The 16288-nt window shown below is 38.3% G+C and overlaps 1 protein-coding gene across 1 annotated transcript in view; it reads left to right on the plus strand.

Moving 5' to 3' along the window:
• Nucleotides 1–16288, plus strand: part of CALCR (calcitonin receptor) — a 60191-nt gene that overhangs the window by 39252 nt on the left and 4651 nt on the right. The window contains exons 7-11 of the mRNA XM_061997125.1: nucleotides 4056–4209; nucleotides 7999–8059; nucleotides 8162–8228; nucleotides 10529–10747; nucleotides 15288–15329. Of these exons, the coding sequence (XP_061853109.1) occupies nucleotides 4056–4209; nucleotides 7999–8059; nucleotides 8162–8228; nucleotides 10529–10747; nucleotides 15288–15329 (543 nt within the window). The remainder of the gene's footprint in view (nucleotides 1–4055; nucleotides 4210–7998; nucleotides 8060–8161; nucleotides 8229–10528; nucleotides 10748–15287; nucleotides 15330–16288) is intronic.

The following is a 16288-nucleotide window of genomic DNA, read 5'->3' on the forward strand; positions in this document are numbered from 1 at the left end:
GTCTAAGTGGTTTGGTTTAATTTGCCATAATGGGTAGTGGTGGTAATTAATGCTACAGCTTTCTGTCTATAAGTTATTAACCAATAACCAACAAGGGCCTTAACAGAGAAATTACAAGCACACATAATGAGAGGCTGCTGGATTGGCCAAGGAGAGTGGCATGCCAATTATGTTACTATGTAATTGCAGGGTCTTGCATACGCAGATGGACCTTTGGGAGTCCTTTGACAGGGCTGGAATATTAATAGTGTTTCTATTATTCAAGTATATCCTGAAAAAAAATCAAAGACACTAGTTCTAGTTCCTTCTTGTAAAAGGAGAAAAGATTATTTCTTCACAGTGAAATGGTTCCAACATCCTTTTGAAGTGCTTTTATTGCATATTGCAGCTGGGGTGTTCACAAGTGTACACAAGTGACAGCAAGATTTGAAAGAGAGTAGGAAGGAAAATTAGCAATGAAGGATACTTCTTCTCAGGTGCTGCCCTGCGGATCTGTAAAGAACTTTCCTCAGCTTTTGTGTTCATCCATGCAGTGAGAACGAGTAGCAGGCAGCAGTTTCCTTGTTCAGGAGTCAAGTTTTTTTGCCAGACTGGATTCTGCCAAAAAAGGGGCATGCTTGGCTATCCTCCCAGAGCTACCAAGGAGGTGCTTTATTTGGTGGTTACCTGGCTTTGGGGACTTTCTTGATAATGCTATCACTTTCCCATGCTACTTAGGCACCAGCCTATGCAGTGCAATACTGTTTCCAGGCTCTTGAAAAGACAAGCATTTATTTATCCCTTTTTCTAGGAGACAAGCATACCAGCCTGAGCAACAGTTACTGAGCCACATTATAAAGTATCAGATATTTCCTCTCAACCTGCTCTGCTGATGAATTAAAACTAACTAGCTTCAGTCACTTACACACTCACAGACTGTGAGCTCGTGATGTTTCACTCTCCTTCATAGTGCAAAGGTGCTGTGATAATCCTTTGAGTCCTGGATTTGACTATGCTGCATATAGTACAAGACAGACACAAAAAGACCAGTCTCTGCCTCAAAGAACTTGCAACAAAACATATTTGACTTCATAAGAAGACAAAACCCCTTATCCCAAAGTTAACAGTCAGTTATCAAGCATGGGAGTGGTCAAAGAATTGCTTCTGTATCATCTTGAATTTTCCGTTTACTTGTGTCTGCAAGAACAAACACTTAAAACTTACTAGTTCTACAATTTTCCCAGCTAAGACTAATGTATACTGAGACATTGGTTACATTTGTCATGTTTTATTTTTACTGTGCATGAATCCAGTACTCATCAGTAACAGATTCTTCTCTTTTACCTGCTCTGACCTAAAAAAACCCTTTCTTTTTATTGTAGGAAAATATTTCCACTGCATCACTTAGCCACAAATGAAATGTGCTGCATTTGCTAGTTCATCCGAAGTAAAGACTGGTTTTTGCTATAGTTTGATTAATATGAATTTAACATAATTCATATCAATGCATTGTTGTGCTTCAACTCTTTATGCTAGCTTTTTCAGATTCATTCTCAATTTAATGTGGTAGGGATCTAAGTAGTAATCACACTCATTCTTCATGCTTTGTCAATGGTATTGATACTTCTTTAATATACTACACAGGAAGTAACTAAATTCCTCAAAACAGCTGTCTGCATGGACAGTACTCTGAAAGACAGGTATATGATTTTATTTGTAAAGCTAGAAGTGATAGTTCACATGGAGGGTACAGGAAAGAAAAAAAATGTTGAGGAATGAAGTAAGCAGTATATGAAGTTTAGCTATATAGTTCTCAGGCAGTGTGCTTTCCATATGTTCATTTATTTGAGCTGCAAATACAAGTTCTAGCAAAGACTGACAGTTCAAATACAAGATATGCTCAGTAAGTCTCTGCTCAAACTGTCAGTGAACAGTGCAAACAGCTGATAAAGATAAGTAAGGATACCCCATAGTCATCTTCTTTTCAGTTCAGTAATAAGAAATGGTGACAGTACTAATTTAAAATGACATGTTTGCGAATGTACCGTGGATTTTGTTGCAGAACTTACTGGCCACACTCTGTTGCGCTCCAGCTGCTGGGCTGCAGCACAAGACCATTCCCAGAGCCTGATGGCTAGATGGAAAGCTAAGAAAACTTTGGCACTGGAAGGAGCAGGACCAGCCTACCTGCAACATCCAGGCAGCCCAAGTCACTCTTGCTGGAACGGTTGGGGAAACAATGACTCAAGCTCTCAGATCCATCCCCTGACCTGCAGCTCCTCTCAGGAAATCCCCACAGCAGAGCATGAACTCAAACCTCCCAGCTCAAACCTATGATGTGGTAGATTTTATCAAAATTGTCTGGAAAACTACTGTGATGACTCAGAAAACTCGCAGACTTTTTAGATGCCACAGTAGCTGGCTGAGGTCAGTGAGGATGCCTTTATAAAGCACCTGTCAGTCAAGAGAGCCCTTGCAGGGACAGGTGATCAATAAGGGGAGGAGGAAGAAAGGCCAACTGACAGCTAGGAGGCTGCACTGAGCATGAATGAGGGACAAGGCAAGAAACATATTGACCCAGACCTGTGGAAAACAGTCCAAGGATGATTCAAGACCTTAATGAGCATATTTGCCAACAGGAAAAAAAACCAAAACCAAACCCTTTTTCAAACCACTATACAACTTTCTTCAGGCATGCTTTGTAAGAACTGTTCATCTTTAGTGTGGAAAAAAAAGAGATATGACTGTCTGCTCTATGCTGTGTGTTGAGCAGAAAAAATAAATGACCAAAAAGTCAGTCCTTCAAGATAATCCAGTCAGAATCCTATATTCTGACCTATCAGTAACCCTGTATTTTCATGAGCACCAAACTGCATGGCAAATATTGAACCAGAACTAAATATATGTGTTCGGCGGTTGCTTTGGGAATGCTTTTCAGCAACAAAAGGTGACTAACAATCTTTCTGGTCCAGAGGGATAGTCCAGATGGATGCAAAACATGCAGTGCTCTACCTTTTGAACTGCCAAAATGTCTATTTAAACTGGACAGTTGTAAACTGTCAGCTTGGAAAACATCTGCAGAAGTTAAGGGGGAGGAATATTTTCCTATGGCCAGAGATGATGACTGTCACTTTCCCATCACTTGCTATGACCTCAGATTTCTAAAGATGACATGGTGCTTCGCCATGAGCGGTGAGTTTCTACCAGCACAGCTACACCCTCCTACTCTTCCTGGCTCTCCTGGGTTCTAGTAGCATGGAAGCCCATCTGGAGGACCTCATTGCCCTCTCTGAGGAGATGGATGGACATGAGAACCTCTCAGAAGAGTAACAGCATTGTGCTGAACGAGCTGGCTTTCTGGTAGTGGACACAGCATGCTTCCCTCCACCATCTGCCCACCGCTTCCTAGTTCTTCAAAGCCCTAGTATCTTCTTGAGCTCTATGTCTGCAACCTTATCTGAACCACAGGCCTATCTGAAACACTTTTCCAGCCGCATTTAACTCCAAGTGTCACTTTTTTATTTGGACAAAATAAAATAAAGCTATCTTCTCATAAAGAGGCAAAGCCAGTATTCCTGGTACCTTAGAAAAAAATCTCCACTGTCAACAGTACTTGCCATTCCTAATGGAATGATTTCCATGCTGGGTGCAGGTTGAAGAGTAAATGACTCTGGCTTAGATGAGTTGAACAAATCTTAGAAACATTTAATCAAAAGTAAAAGAAATTACCCAAACTGAATCTCTAAGTTGCTGTCTTATTCACAGCCTTTCTTGTACTTCTAGAACAGGTTGCTTGTTTCAGTTCTAAAAACTAAATCAGATTGCTGACTTTTGAAGGGAATTTTTTGAAGTGCTTTTTTCATTTTTTTTTCTGTTTTGTGAGGGCTGTTTGTTCCACTTGTCTCATTTATAAAAATTTAATGTCTCTGACACTGATAGGTGCTGAACGAACACAGCAAGAGCTGGGCACTTTTGTTCCGCTTTCGTTTTTTATAGCCTAGCAGTAGTATTTGTCTTTGCCTGCTTAAACACAAAATGTTGGTCAAGTGTGTTACGTAATCTCATTTGTCTAACAGGTAAGCTGCAAAATCCTGCAATTCTTTCATCAGTACATGTTGGGCTGCAACTACTTCTGGATGCTCTGTGAAGGCATTTATCTTCATACATTGATCGTGGTGGCAGTGTTTGCTGAAGAGCAGCGTTTGCACTGGTATTACCTCTTGGGCTGGGGTATGTATGTTATAATTTGTAGCAATTGAGTTCTTGCGTCCTAAATTTTAGGACATTTATTTGAATGGGCCTGGAGACTTACAAAAATTAACAGGAGTCAATATCCATTATTTGTTGTATCTTAAGACTTGTGGAAAGAAATTCTTAAGTTGTGTTAAGCAAAGCTTTGGGAGACAAATACTTTTCTATCCAAACTTCTCCTTTCTGAACAGAAATAGTCTATTTTTTCATCACTTTATATGCAAAAACATTAATCTGTGACACTGCATATAAAAGTATATTTTTTATGAAATGAAAAAGAGAATCTTGTAGAAGAGTATCTATGTCTCTCAAAATGAAAAAACATAACATGCAGAAATAGGAACCAGAATTTCTCTGGAAGTGAAAGCGGCATCAGATGTATTTTAGCAGATGTTTTAAAGGAGAAAATTCGATTTTACCTACACAGGTATAGATAATGGCTCTGTTGTCAGAGCTGATTTGTCCAACAACAGTGATCTCTAAAGCATTTCAGAGAAACATACAGGTGTCAATAAGCAAATCTCTATTATCTTCTGAGAGAGGTTACAAACCTGTACACCATGGATGCAAATTGTATGTAGTCATGTGCATATTGCACAAGAAACCATCACTAGGTCTCATCCTTTTTCTCCAAATATGCAGATCTCTTCTGTTTTCACTAAGGGATTGTCATAGTTTAGGCCTATACAGGAACTAGTAGCAACAGCAGATATTTATTTTTTGGACTGTCTGGTCCAATAAAAGATCTTATAAATACAACCAATATATTACTGTGGAATGCAGTCTCTTTCATATTTACTGCTGTAAATTCAATCCACATCAATGTTCACAAATAATTGGTATCAGGAGCTTTTTCTGGCTTTGGGAAATCTGGCTTCATTCCAATTTGGGCAAGCCTCATATCCTGAAACCACTGGTGCAGGTAAGTAGTAAATGGATTTTTATCCATCTTCCCATTGCACTTAAGGGTGTTCACTTGAATTCATCTCTTGCAATCCCAGACTGAAGCAGATAGAATTTACTCTAAAATTTTCATCCTCTTTGGAGATGTTATATTTGTTCAACATTATTTCAATTACAGCGGGAAAATAAAAAATAGCTCTACTACTTAAAAAAAGAAAAACTAGGAGTTGATTAGACCACAGGAAAATGTTCCACTTCTGAATGTTCTGAAGAACTTTAAAACCCTGACTTCAACCACAGTTAAGCATCCAATATCAGATCCAAGATCAGAATAGGCAGTAACAGCAAAGTGATATAAAACTTAGTGCTTTCTGGTTACCTACATTAGAAAATCACCATGATTTTCTAATTTACATGAATTTTAGTGTCAGATAACAGTTTTTAGGGATTGAAGAACTCTTTTTTTCTCTCCTTTATATATATTTTTTTTAATGACAATGCCATCATGTACTGTTGCTTATGTGAATGATATCTTTTCTGAGAAGAGAGGGACCTGCCATGATTTGGAATTAATAATATGTGGAACATTATCAGCTCTTGAATGAAGACAACCTTCCTGAAGAACCCTAAATTGAGTCAAGGTTTCTAGACCTTGTCAATCCAAATAGCAGAGCCTTCTTGTAGCAAGAAAGTTTTTAGAGTTCAGAATATGTGAATATATAAAGTCTGGTAGGGCTCTGCTTTTGAAAAGACAGCCCTGTGTGAAAAACGATTTAAAATGCTTCTTTCCACAGAAAGCTTTTTCCATTTTCACATCTTCCCATTATGCAAGACGAAAATGGTCATAAACATTTTTTTCGGGTGCCATTCAATTCAAGCACTGCAATTTAATGCAACTGGGACAGATAGTCTGCAGGGAAAGCTTATGAGCTGGGTGTAATATTGCTGAGAATGACACTAGTATATTGCGAGATTATTCAGTGAAGTTATCTGACAAGATACTCATCAGTATCTACAAAAAAATAAATAAGGTGGTGACTGTAGGAATAGGACAATGATGTCTTGAGAAGGAAATGGATACAACTCTGGACTATGAAGTCTGCAGCCTTTTTCAGGAAACTAGATGAATACTTCCACGAATAAATAAATAGCCATTAGCAGCTCCTAACTGAGTTAGAAACCATTAGTAGCAAAATGATCTAATGTCTGGCCACCCCTTAAGTTTGCATAAATCAGTGTCATTCTACTGATTCCAGAAGCAATAGTCAAGCAGTTTAAACGTCCAGCTAATCCAGCTGTGTTATTCAATGGAGACAGATAAATTTCTCCAAAGTGCAATGCAGAGCAACCAGAGTGGGTTGTGCTCTGAACTAAAACTCAAAAGATGAAGTTACTTTTTATCCATTGTTATAACTATTCCTTATACAAGAAGATCCATACCAGAGATTTCAGATGAATAATTTTTGCTATTATAGAAAGATCCCTTAAAAATTGCACTTCAGTCTGTCTGTCAACAAAATTGACCCAGACTTGCTCCGTTTCCAAATCAAAAGGATTTCCTCAAGCTGTCAGTTATGTCAGCTTACCCCGGGGCTGGATGCTCCTTTCTTTCTGATCTGAGGTTTTTCTTGCTTTTATATGCATCATCACCCAAAAAAAGGCATTCTGCAGCCAGATGCCAAATAAAAAATTTTGAACAATATTTAAAGGAGAAGGCAATCCATTTTGTTCTCTCACAGCTGCATTGTCCTCCCAAGGTAAACTACAGTAAAAACATTTTTTGGCAGTAGAGTCAGTAGCTGTTGCTTAAAGATACATGTCCTATTTACACACTTTTTTGACTTTATTCTGCCTTCAGCATTGGCTGACCTGTGTTCTGAGGTAAGACTTCCCTGGAATTTGGCTAAGGGTTCTCCATCTCTTCTAAAAGTGCTTATGAAATCACTAACATCTGAAGAAACAAGAAGCCATGCTCTTTCTTCTGTGACTAGTCACGGTACCAGCAGGATACTTTCACACATTTTTATTCATAATTATAGAACATCCAAAGGGTAGAAGAAAAGTCCATGATTTATAGGGAACAAACAGCAGTAGCACTAGAAGTCTCCACAAAGCTCTCTGCACAGGACAGACAAGGCAACAGATTGTCTCTCCACATACCAGCTGTCTGTATGGGCCAGGCTGTACAAACTGAGGTCAATATTATGGTGCAGACTCCTCAATTCTGGATTTCTGACCTGTTGGAGAGGGACACAACATAACAAGCAAACTATAGAGAGTGGACAGGACTGGACCAGATTGTCACTCTTACTGTAGGGCTGAAAATAAAAAATCCCCACTTCCACAAAAAGCCTCCTGTCTCCAAACATTTTTCCTTGTCATAGACTCCAAAAGAACAATTCTCCACTGTTGTTTATTGCTCCATAATCTGGCATGCGAATTGATACGCCTCTCTCTTGCTCAACAGTGAATTATATGGTTTTAACAAGTGTTCCTGGTTTCCCAGAGGGAATACTCAGCTGGAACCAAATGATCCCAGCATCTTTCCCACACTGCTTGCTCACACCCTTCCCTGCACAAGGCACAGTAGCACAGGGGAGCCTGGCAGCAGGTTTGTGATGCCCCAGGAGAGCACAGCCCATCAGCTTTGCTTCTCCTTTTGGCCTGCATTCAACATTATTCTATTTTGCATCTTACCACTGAGATCATGCTCAGGCTCTGAGTGTGGTGGGATTACAGTTCTTTCCTGAGAGCTGTGATTTCACCTACATGTGTTTTGTGGACAAAAGACTTCTTAGAATGTGTGACAAGTAAAGTTCAAGCTGTAAATGTAGCAAGACTGATCTATAACTTTAATAATTTCAGGGTTCCCTTTAGTGCCAGCATCTATTCACGCTGTCGCACGAGCCAGATACTTCAATGACAAGTGAGTAGCATGTTTGTTTTTGAAGGAACTTAGCATTATGTAAGTGTGGAATGTATTTTATTTGAATGAATAATAAATTTTAATGGTATATTTTCTCTCCAGCTGCTGGATGAGTGTTGACACACACTTGCTCTATATTGTGCATGGACCTGTAATGGCAGCTTTGTTGGTAAGAATATTATTTGCTATCAACAGTTTAATAATGTTTTAGAAATGCTGCTAACCTTTACAGAACAGAAGTTTTTGTACTTTAAGTATTTTGATCAAAACTCAAAAGTAGCCGGAGGTTTTCTCCACTCAGTGTTACAAGGACAGGTTCTCAGTACTTTTCAGAAACAAATCCTATAAAGGAACTTCCCAGTGAAGAATCAGGTTTTGAGGCAAACAGAATCACTAACTGCTTTTGAGAATCGGGGCCATCACCCTCTCCCAGTGTTATTTATGACAAACAAATATACTGCATTGATATTACATCAATGAGGCGTTAAGCTATGCCTTAGCTGGGATGAGTTTTACTGGTCACTAAACTCATATAGTCCAAAGGTAGGGAGCTACACTAGGCCAGCGAAGGGCTTGGGTGGGCTATCTGAGTAGGAGGACAAGATTCCAAGTGCACCTCAGCAATATATATAGCATCTTTTATGCCAGTGTTGCTGTTTGGTTCAGTAACTTGACCTTTCCAATGCCCCAAGATCACTTCAGTGTAACCCAAGATGCACTTTCAGCTTTTGAACGGCCTCTTGCTTGCAAACATCTGCATGGATATATCTGCAGTAATTACCTTGGAGATGAAACAATAAGATGATGATTACTGGGAACACCTTTAATAAAGAAACAACTTTCCACTTAATAGCTGAAAAACCTGAAAACCTTTCTACACTTTCTTGAGAAGCAGTCTTGCACATTAGCAATATGAAGAAGCCCATTACTCCCTACCTTACAGGTAGTCTGCTGTTCCCATAGAATCATATCTGTTGTGGATTTGCTGGTTCAGTCTTGACTACTTCTGCTGTAATGCCAGCTAATGTCTAGGAGAGGCCATTCAATCACGATGCTCCAGGTCTGTACATCTCAGCCAGAAGTAATTAAGGAGTAAATGTTATTTCATAGAAAAATAGTAATCTTTAAGTGTTTTCAAAATAAAGTATTATTATTTCCAAATTGTACTTATGCCATTTCCAGGTCTATTCTTCCTGTGAAGATGTGAATCTCTGTGAATGGCTTACATGTTTTGCTACAAAAATCTCATAGTGACAGACAGAACAGTTGAGGACATTTACCTTTGTACATTTCTTTTTCACTTTTCACAGTTACTTCTGGAAGTTCTAAAAGTGAAGGTTAAGAAGAATGAGTGAAATCGCAGTAGGATGGAGAATAAGGTTTAGATTTAATGACAAATTGGATCTCAGATGTAATCTATTATTCCTTTTTTTGCCAGTAAAGCTCAAATGTAAAATAGTTGAAAGGTCTCTTTCGGTAGTTAAGAAGTGATGAATTGCTTTACCAAAACTTACTGATTCGTGTTTTAATGTTCTGAAAGATCCGACTGAAATTTCTCATAAAAATTCTCAATGGAATTTGGGCTGTTAAAATATCTACATAAATTTTGCAACTTTTTTTTTTTTAATTATATGAAAAAAAAGTCTATTGAATTTCTGAATTATAGATGCCTCTTATTACTGTAACAGAATGCAAGAGACTGATCTGAGTACACTGAAAAGAGATGGTTTATGATACTGGCATGTCCACAGGGCACCCACTGGGCTCATCATCAGCCTGGATCTGCCCACCTTGCTCTTTTGCAGACTCTCAGCACATCCCCTAAGGAGCTGTCTGGGAAACCAAGGTCAAGAGCAGGTTTTGTATTCTAAGCACCCACAGCTGGAAGCATGTTCCTCAGAGAAGTTATATGCCCTGCAAGGTCCCATATACCCAGGGACATGTTGGGGATTTTCTCACTTGGTTGCAGATATCTCCAGTGCAAATTGAAATGAGACACCTGGATGACCTTCAGAGTCAGAAAAGAGACATGGTTACTCCTAGGGGACAAATTGTTCACCTTGTTTAAACTTTAGACATAAAAATGAGGTTAATTGCTCTCTGTAAATACTGAATTTGCCCACATCAATGTCAAAACAGCCAGTGCTTCCTAGAACTGCCTTGCCCGCCTGCAATGTCCACACAGGCTTCCTAAGGGACACATTTAGAGCATCTTCATATCTCTTTTCAGAAGACATTCAAGGTACTTTCCAAGGTATGTGTCCCAAGGAGCTGCCCATTGTGAGCTATGATAGAGCTAGAAAGTTATATTTTACTCCCATTTATGTGCTCTGTATTCTGTGTGTCCTACTCTAGGAGGTCCTGCTCTGGGAGGGGGATTGGACTAGATGATCTTTCAAGGTCGCTTTTCCCTTGAGATTCTGTGATTCTGTGAATGTCTTTTTAATTTGAATGGCTTTGCTTTTGCAGGTCAATTTTTTCTTTTTGCTTAATATTGTCCGAGTTTTGGTGACAAAGCTAAGAGATACTCACCGTGCTGAGTCCAACATGTATATGAAAGCTGTCAGAGCCACTTTAATCCTGGTGCCCTTACTAGGAATTCAATTTGTTATTATTCCATGGAGACCAGAAAACCGACTTGCTGGAGAAATATATGATTACATCATGCATATTTTAATGCACTACCAGGTATGTTATGTAGGAGCAATTTCAGACTAAGTGAGGTGCTTGCCATTAAGTTAATTTAGCCAAAAATACTGTTGCCAGTTGTTTTGATCTGAAAGTGAGCAAGATCATGGTTTTGCAATTAATTTCCAATCATTTTCACATTATTGGATTATCTGCCTTTGTATGAGTAGCACCACTGCACAAATAACAAGAAGATAGGGAGAAACAGTGGAAAATTATGCAAAAAAATGATCAGATGTCATAATTTCTAAGCTAAGGAGAGAAAAATGAGTTCACGGAGGCCTTTTATGTTCCAAAATGATTCCTACTGAGGTGCTCAAATTGACTGAAACTGTTGCGGTGATGTTAATATTAAACTTAGCTGTATATGCAAACGTGTACAGAAGGAGTGACAGCACACAGAAGACTGAGACAATGAAGCTTCATTTAGCAGTTAAAATTCCATTATTAAGTAATTTAAATTAAAATATAAACCCAACATTTTAATTTCATAAATACTTTGAAAATACAGCATAATTCAGTAAGTCGGGTTTGTATTCTTTTAAACATAAAAGTAAACCTAAATTACTTTAAATGCTTGGTTATATGGTTTATTGACTAATATATCGAGTCCTATATTGACCAAAAGACGTAGATTTCTAATGCATTTGTGCATAGTGGTCAACAATGGATGAGCACAATAACACACTTCTTTCCATTCGTACAGTAGCTAAATGCAGAAATTATTTCGGTGTTGTAGTAAGAAAACAGTTTAAAAAAAAATCTGTGGTGCTTTTTCCTTAAATTAAGTGATAAATAATGCCACCAAAATCTATTCATCCTGTCCTTTTAGCTTATATTAAGGTTGTTGTCACTTCTTCTCAAGGGCAATAAAGGAATATCTCCAACTAAGTTTTCCAATGGCTTATAGTTTTAGCAAGTTGGTTATAGTTTTAGCAAGTTAGGATAAGATAGAGTGTTCCAATAATCATTTTACTCTTAAAACATCTTTCAAATCCTGTGAATTTGTCAAAGAATTACAAAAGGAATGCTAAATATCTGAATTAACAGTCTTAGTTGTGATCATTATACAAGAGAAAGTCACCAAACCAAGGTTAAAATGGAACAAGAAACAAAACCAAAGTATCATGAAACTGTTGTACCAATGGATGGGATTAGATAAGGGAGGGATGCAATGGGTTTGTCTTTGTCCCGGTCTTAAGGAATAAATGTCTCTCCATAGCTTGTTTACTCTGATCACTCCCTGTTAATATATTTTGTTCCATGGGGATGATGCTGAGGACATCAGTGTGGGCACGTGGTGTGATTGTCCCACTGTGCTCAGCACTGGTGAGGCCACAGCTCAAATGCTGTGTTCAGTTCTGGGCCCTTCCCTATAAGAAGGACACTGAGGTGTTGGAGAGTGTTCAGAGCTGAGCGACGAAGCTGGTAAAGGGTCTAGAGAACAAGTCTTATAAGGAGTGTTTGAGGGAGCTGGGGATGTTTAGCCTAGAGAAGAGGAGGCTGAGAGGAGATCTGATCACTCTCTACAACTACCTGAAGGGTAGCTGTAGTGAGGTGGGGATCAATCTCGCCATTAATGAGTGGTAGGACATGAGGACATGGGTTCAGGTTGTGCCAGGGGAAGTTTAGACTGGAGATGAGGAAGAACTTTTTTTGCTGAAAGGACTGTTAGACACTGTCCCAGGCTGCCCAGGGAGGTGGTGGAGTCACCATCCCTAGAGATATATAAAAGATGTATAGATGAGGTGCTGAGGGATATGGTTTAGTTTAGTGATGGGCCTGGCAGTGTGAGTTGAGTGGTTGGACTTGATGGTTTTAAAGGTCTTTTCCAACCATAATGATTCTGTGATTCTTTACATTCCTAAGATATCATTCAGCTGAAAGCTACATTCATCTGTTTTTGACATGGTTCTAGAAATAAAGAATTTCAGAACCATTAAAGGCTTTAATCTCAAAATAATTGCATTCTTTGCCTCTATCTTCAATACCACAGCACACATTATCCTGCTGGAAGCAGACAATATATCTCAGGTCAGTTTAACAACTCCACACAGCGGCAGAGAGATATAATTGACCCAGAGATCTAATACTCAACAATTGCACCCTGAGCAAAAAACAGCAGGAGTCAGAGACAATATGGAAGACTTATGTCTATCTGTGGACCATACATGAAATCATTGACCTATATCCAGTCTGTCATGTTTTCAAATAGGTTCACTGTAGAATTATCTCAAGCCCTCCTGGATCCAAAGAGACAAAACTGGTGTCTGCTACTGATATCTTTGTAGCTTTTCAGCTGAAGATAAAAACAGTACTCTGAAATACAGGCAAAACTTTATGTATAGAATGGAAGAAATAGAAAGAAATAAAAACAGAACTGTGAATGTCTGGGCTGCTGGTGGTGGAAGAAGAGCAATGACACATATGTAGGGAAGGCTAGAGAAAATATTTTCCTCATATATGTATACAGTATGCATGGTCTTGAAATAGCAAGCAGCTTCAGCTCTCAGCTCACTTCAGGCCAGGACAACTGAAAGAGAAATGAGTTATCATCACAGCTTCCTTTTTAGCTTTACTGTCAGAAATTGTCTGGAGAAAACACTAGTTAAGAGAACTACACACTCTAACAGAAGTAGGGAAACTGCAGAGTATAACAGAGAATTCAAATACCATAGAGGAATTAAAACTGAAAATGGCTTACCTTCAATAGTTTAGGTTCAATTTATGCCTTTAGATGAACTGCAGTTCCCAAAACCCCCTAGACACTCTTTCTGAAGAGCAGACTTTTCTCTGCTTCTTTCTCTCCTGCTGTATTTCATATCTGTAGTTCCTCATTTGGACTGTCCATAGAGTGTCCCCACTCCCAGAGAAGATCAAGATCCATCTCATTTGCGATCTTGGCTCACTGCTATTAAAAACATACTTTAGCAAAATAGTGGGACCCCTGCTGCAACCATGTACCATGCACTTCAACAGCAGATGTTTTGCAAGGCTATGAAAATCAATGTATTGCACACAGTGAAGGAGAAAATCAATAGAGGCTGCCAAGAAGTGAAGTATTTGCTCCTCTTGCATAAATTTTCATTTTAGGAATCTGTGGTCTGATAAAGTCCTGCTTTAGAGGTGTAGGGTTTTGATTGGCTTTATAGTGTTTCACAAACCAGAGCTTATAGAGAAAAATATGGAAAAACTACCATATATTGTATATTTTATGCTGAGATTTAAGTTGTTTGAGAATACTCACAGTTTTTGTAAAACATTAAGAGAAATTTTATTTTTTTACTATGTCTGCTCTTCCTTCTCCTTGCTTTTCTATGTTTGTATTTGAAGTCATGTCAAATTACCAATTCTGCAGTAGAGAAAATGTATTGGAGTAAAATAATTGCCAAAACTGAGGTGCTCAGCACGTCTCCAGACTAGCCTGTGTATCTCTAATATATAGGAAATTTGTTAAAACAGTTGTTACTTACCCTATACTCAGAGTCCAAGACATTTTACAAAGCATTAGCTACAATTTAACTAGTAATCAGTTAAACGAGGGTTTATAAAAAAGATACAGCTATAAAAGCACTTCAAAGCAACCCTTGGGATCACAAACTATTGTACTGCAGTTTTTTCCCTCAATTTCACAAACTGACATAGCTTTAGTTTATGATAACTGCTTTGTGTAATTTAAAATCAAGGCGTTTGGCTCCCAGTGATGCTATGTAATGCTATTTTAGTAAGAACAAATGCAGTCAGGCATCGATCAGTGTAACTACATGATTTTGAATGGCAGGCTCTATCTGAAAGTATTTTCTCTCTTACTAATTTCACCCTTTCTCACTTAATGTTCCTGCCTTGGCTCTGTTCATTCTTATAGCAGTAATGAAATATTATCTGAATAACTGTAGTAATAATTAAATTAATTTTAAGCCATTTAGGATCAAGCTATGATCTGTGATCTCTTTCTAACACCTACTTTCTAACACCCCTGTTGTGAAGTTTTTTTCCTTTTTCTGACAACTTATATATCTTTTCACATCCTTTGTGAAGACTCATATACAAGTTCACTTATCCTGCCATACAGTTCAATTTAAAGCCTTCCTGGGGCAACTGAATTCTCCTTGGATGACACTTTTAGTTGCATAACTGCACTCTGACATGGCAACGTGGAAGGCATAATTCTTCTGCCATCTCTTCAGTAAAGTCAGTGCAGTGTGATACTCCAGTGTAAGCAAAATATCTGTCTACTTTATATACCACTTAATTTTCCTTCTCTAGGCCTCTTGTATAAAAATAACTTCATGGCCAAGAAGAGATAATGTATCAGTTGCTGGTAATATAGAAGAAAATGGTAAAACAAGTTGAAAAGACAAAAATCAATGTAATAATGTAACTGTGAAACAGGGAAAGGTTAAGTGAAGTGTCTGTGATACAGAGGAGGTGGACTAATGGTTTTGTCTAGTATCAATCAAGTCCAAATTTCCAAACAATGACCAAAAAAAAAAAGGATATTTTCTAATCTTTAAACTCATTTCTATTGTCTTTCTCTTAGGGCTTACTTGTGGCAACTATATTCTGTTTCTTCAATGGTGAGGTAAGTGTGTGAAATACAGCAAATGAACAGAATTTGAAAAATAGTCACTGTGTTGTTCATTAATGGCGAAATGAAGCATGTCATGCTACAAACTTTGAACCCACACAAAGTCACTTTCTACTCTCTATATACAAACAACACTGCATTTTTGGAAGATCTGTGTGTAGCATGACATGAATATCTCTGAGCAGATGAATCATATGTGTTCTCATTCCAAAGTAGATGGCACCAAATGAGGTACAGGCATGAGACCCTCACCTTGCCATCTGCGATTTTGAGACAGAAGTCTAAGTAAAGGAGAATAATGCTTTATTTCCCCTCCTGCCCAGAATAGCAGGAAAGACCAGAATGCCCAGAAAGCAATAAGAGTCTTCAGGGGTCTGTCCTGGAGAGCCATGCACCGTGTTCAGCACTGCAGCTGTGGCAGATACAGTCCCTGGTAACTGTCAGAACAGAGGAGCTTGGAGATGTGCACTTTGAGGATTAGCGCTGATCTTTTTAAGGTCAATGTTTCTCAAGTAGCAACTGAGAAATATAACCCTTGAGGTAAACATATCTCCCATTCTCTTACAGGCGGATCAATATTTTATATAATTACAGCTGGGTTTAGGTCCATTTCATTACTTTTGTGGTTTGGTTGGTTATTTTTATAAAAAAAAAAGAGCAAGTTAAAATATGTTAAGAACCATTTAAATTCTTACAGTAAGCCATTTTCCAAAGATGGTTAGCAGAAAAAAATCTTTTTCAATATATCGGGAGCATTCAGCTGTAGTGAAGTAAAATGCCTCATATCTGAGCAAAGCTAGGAAGTCCTTTAAAAAGTTAATTTTCAATCCAGAGCAGATAAATTAGATACAGAGCAAACTTTGCGATGCTAACACTATGTCAACCTACAGAGATATTTGTGCTCCTGTTTATCCCTGTAGAAAGTAGTGGAGGTTTTGATAGCAACTTGAAGC

The sequence above is a fragment of the Colius striatus genome, chromosome 5 (assembly GCF_028858725.1).
Source record: "Colius striatus isolate bColStr4 chromosome 5, bColStr4.1.hap1, whole genome shotgun sequence".
Classification (NCBI taxonomy): domain Eukaryota; kingdom Metazoa; phylum Chordata; class Aves; order Coliiformes; family Coliidae; genus Colius; species Colius striatus.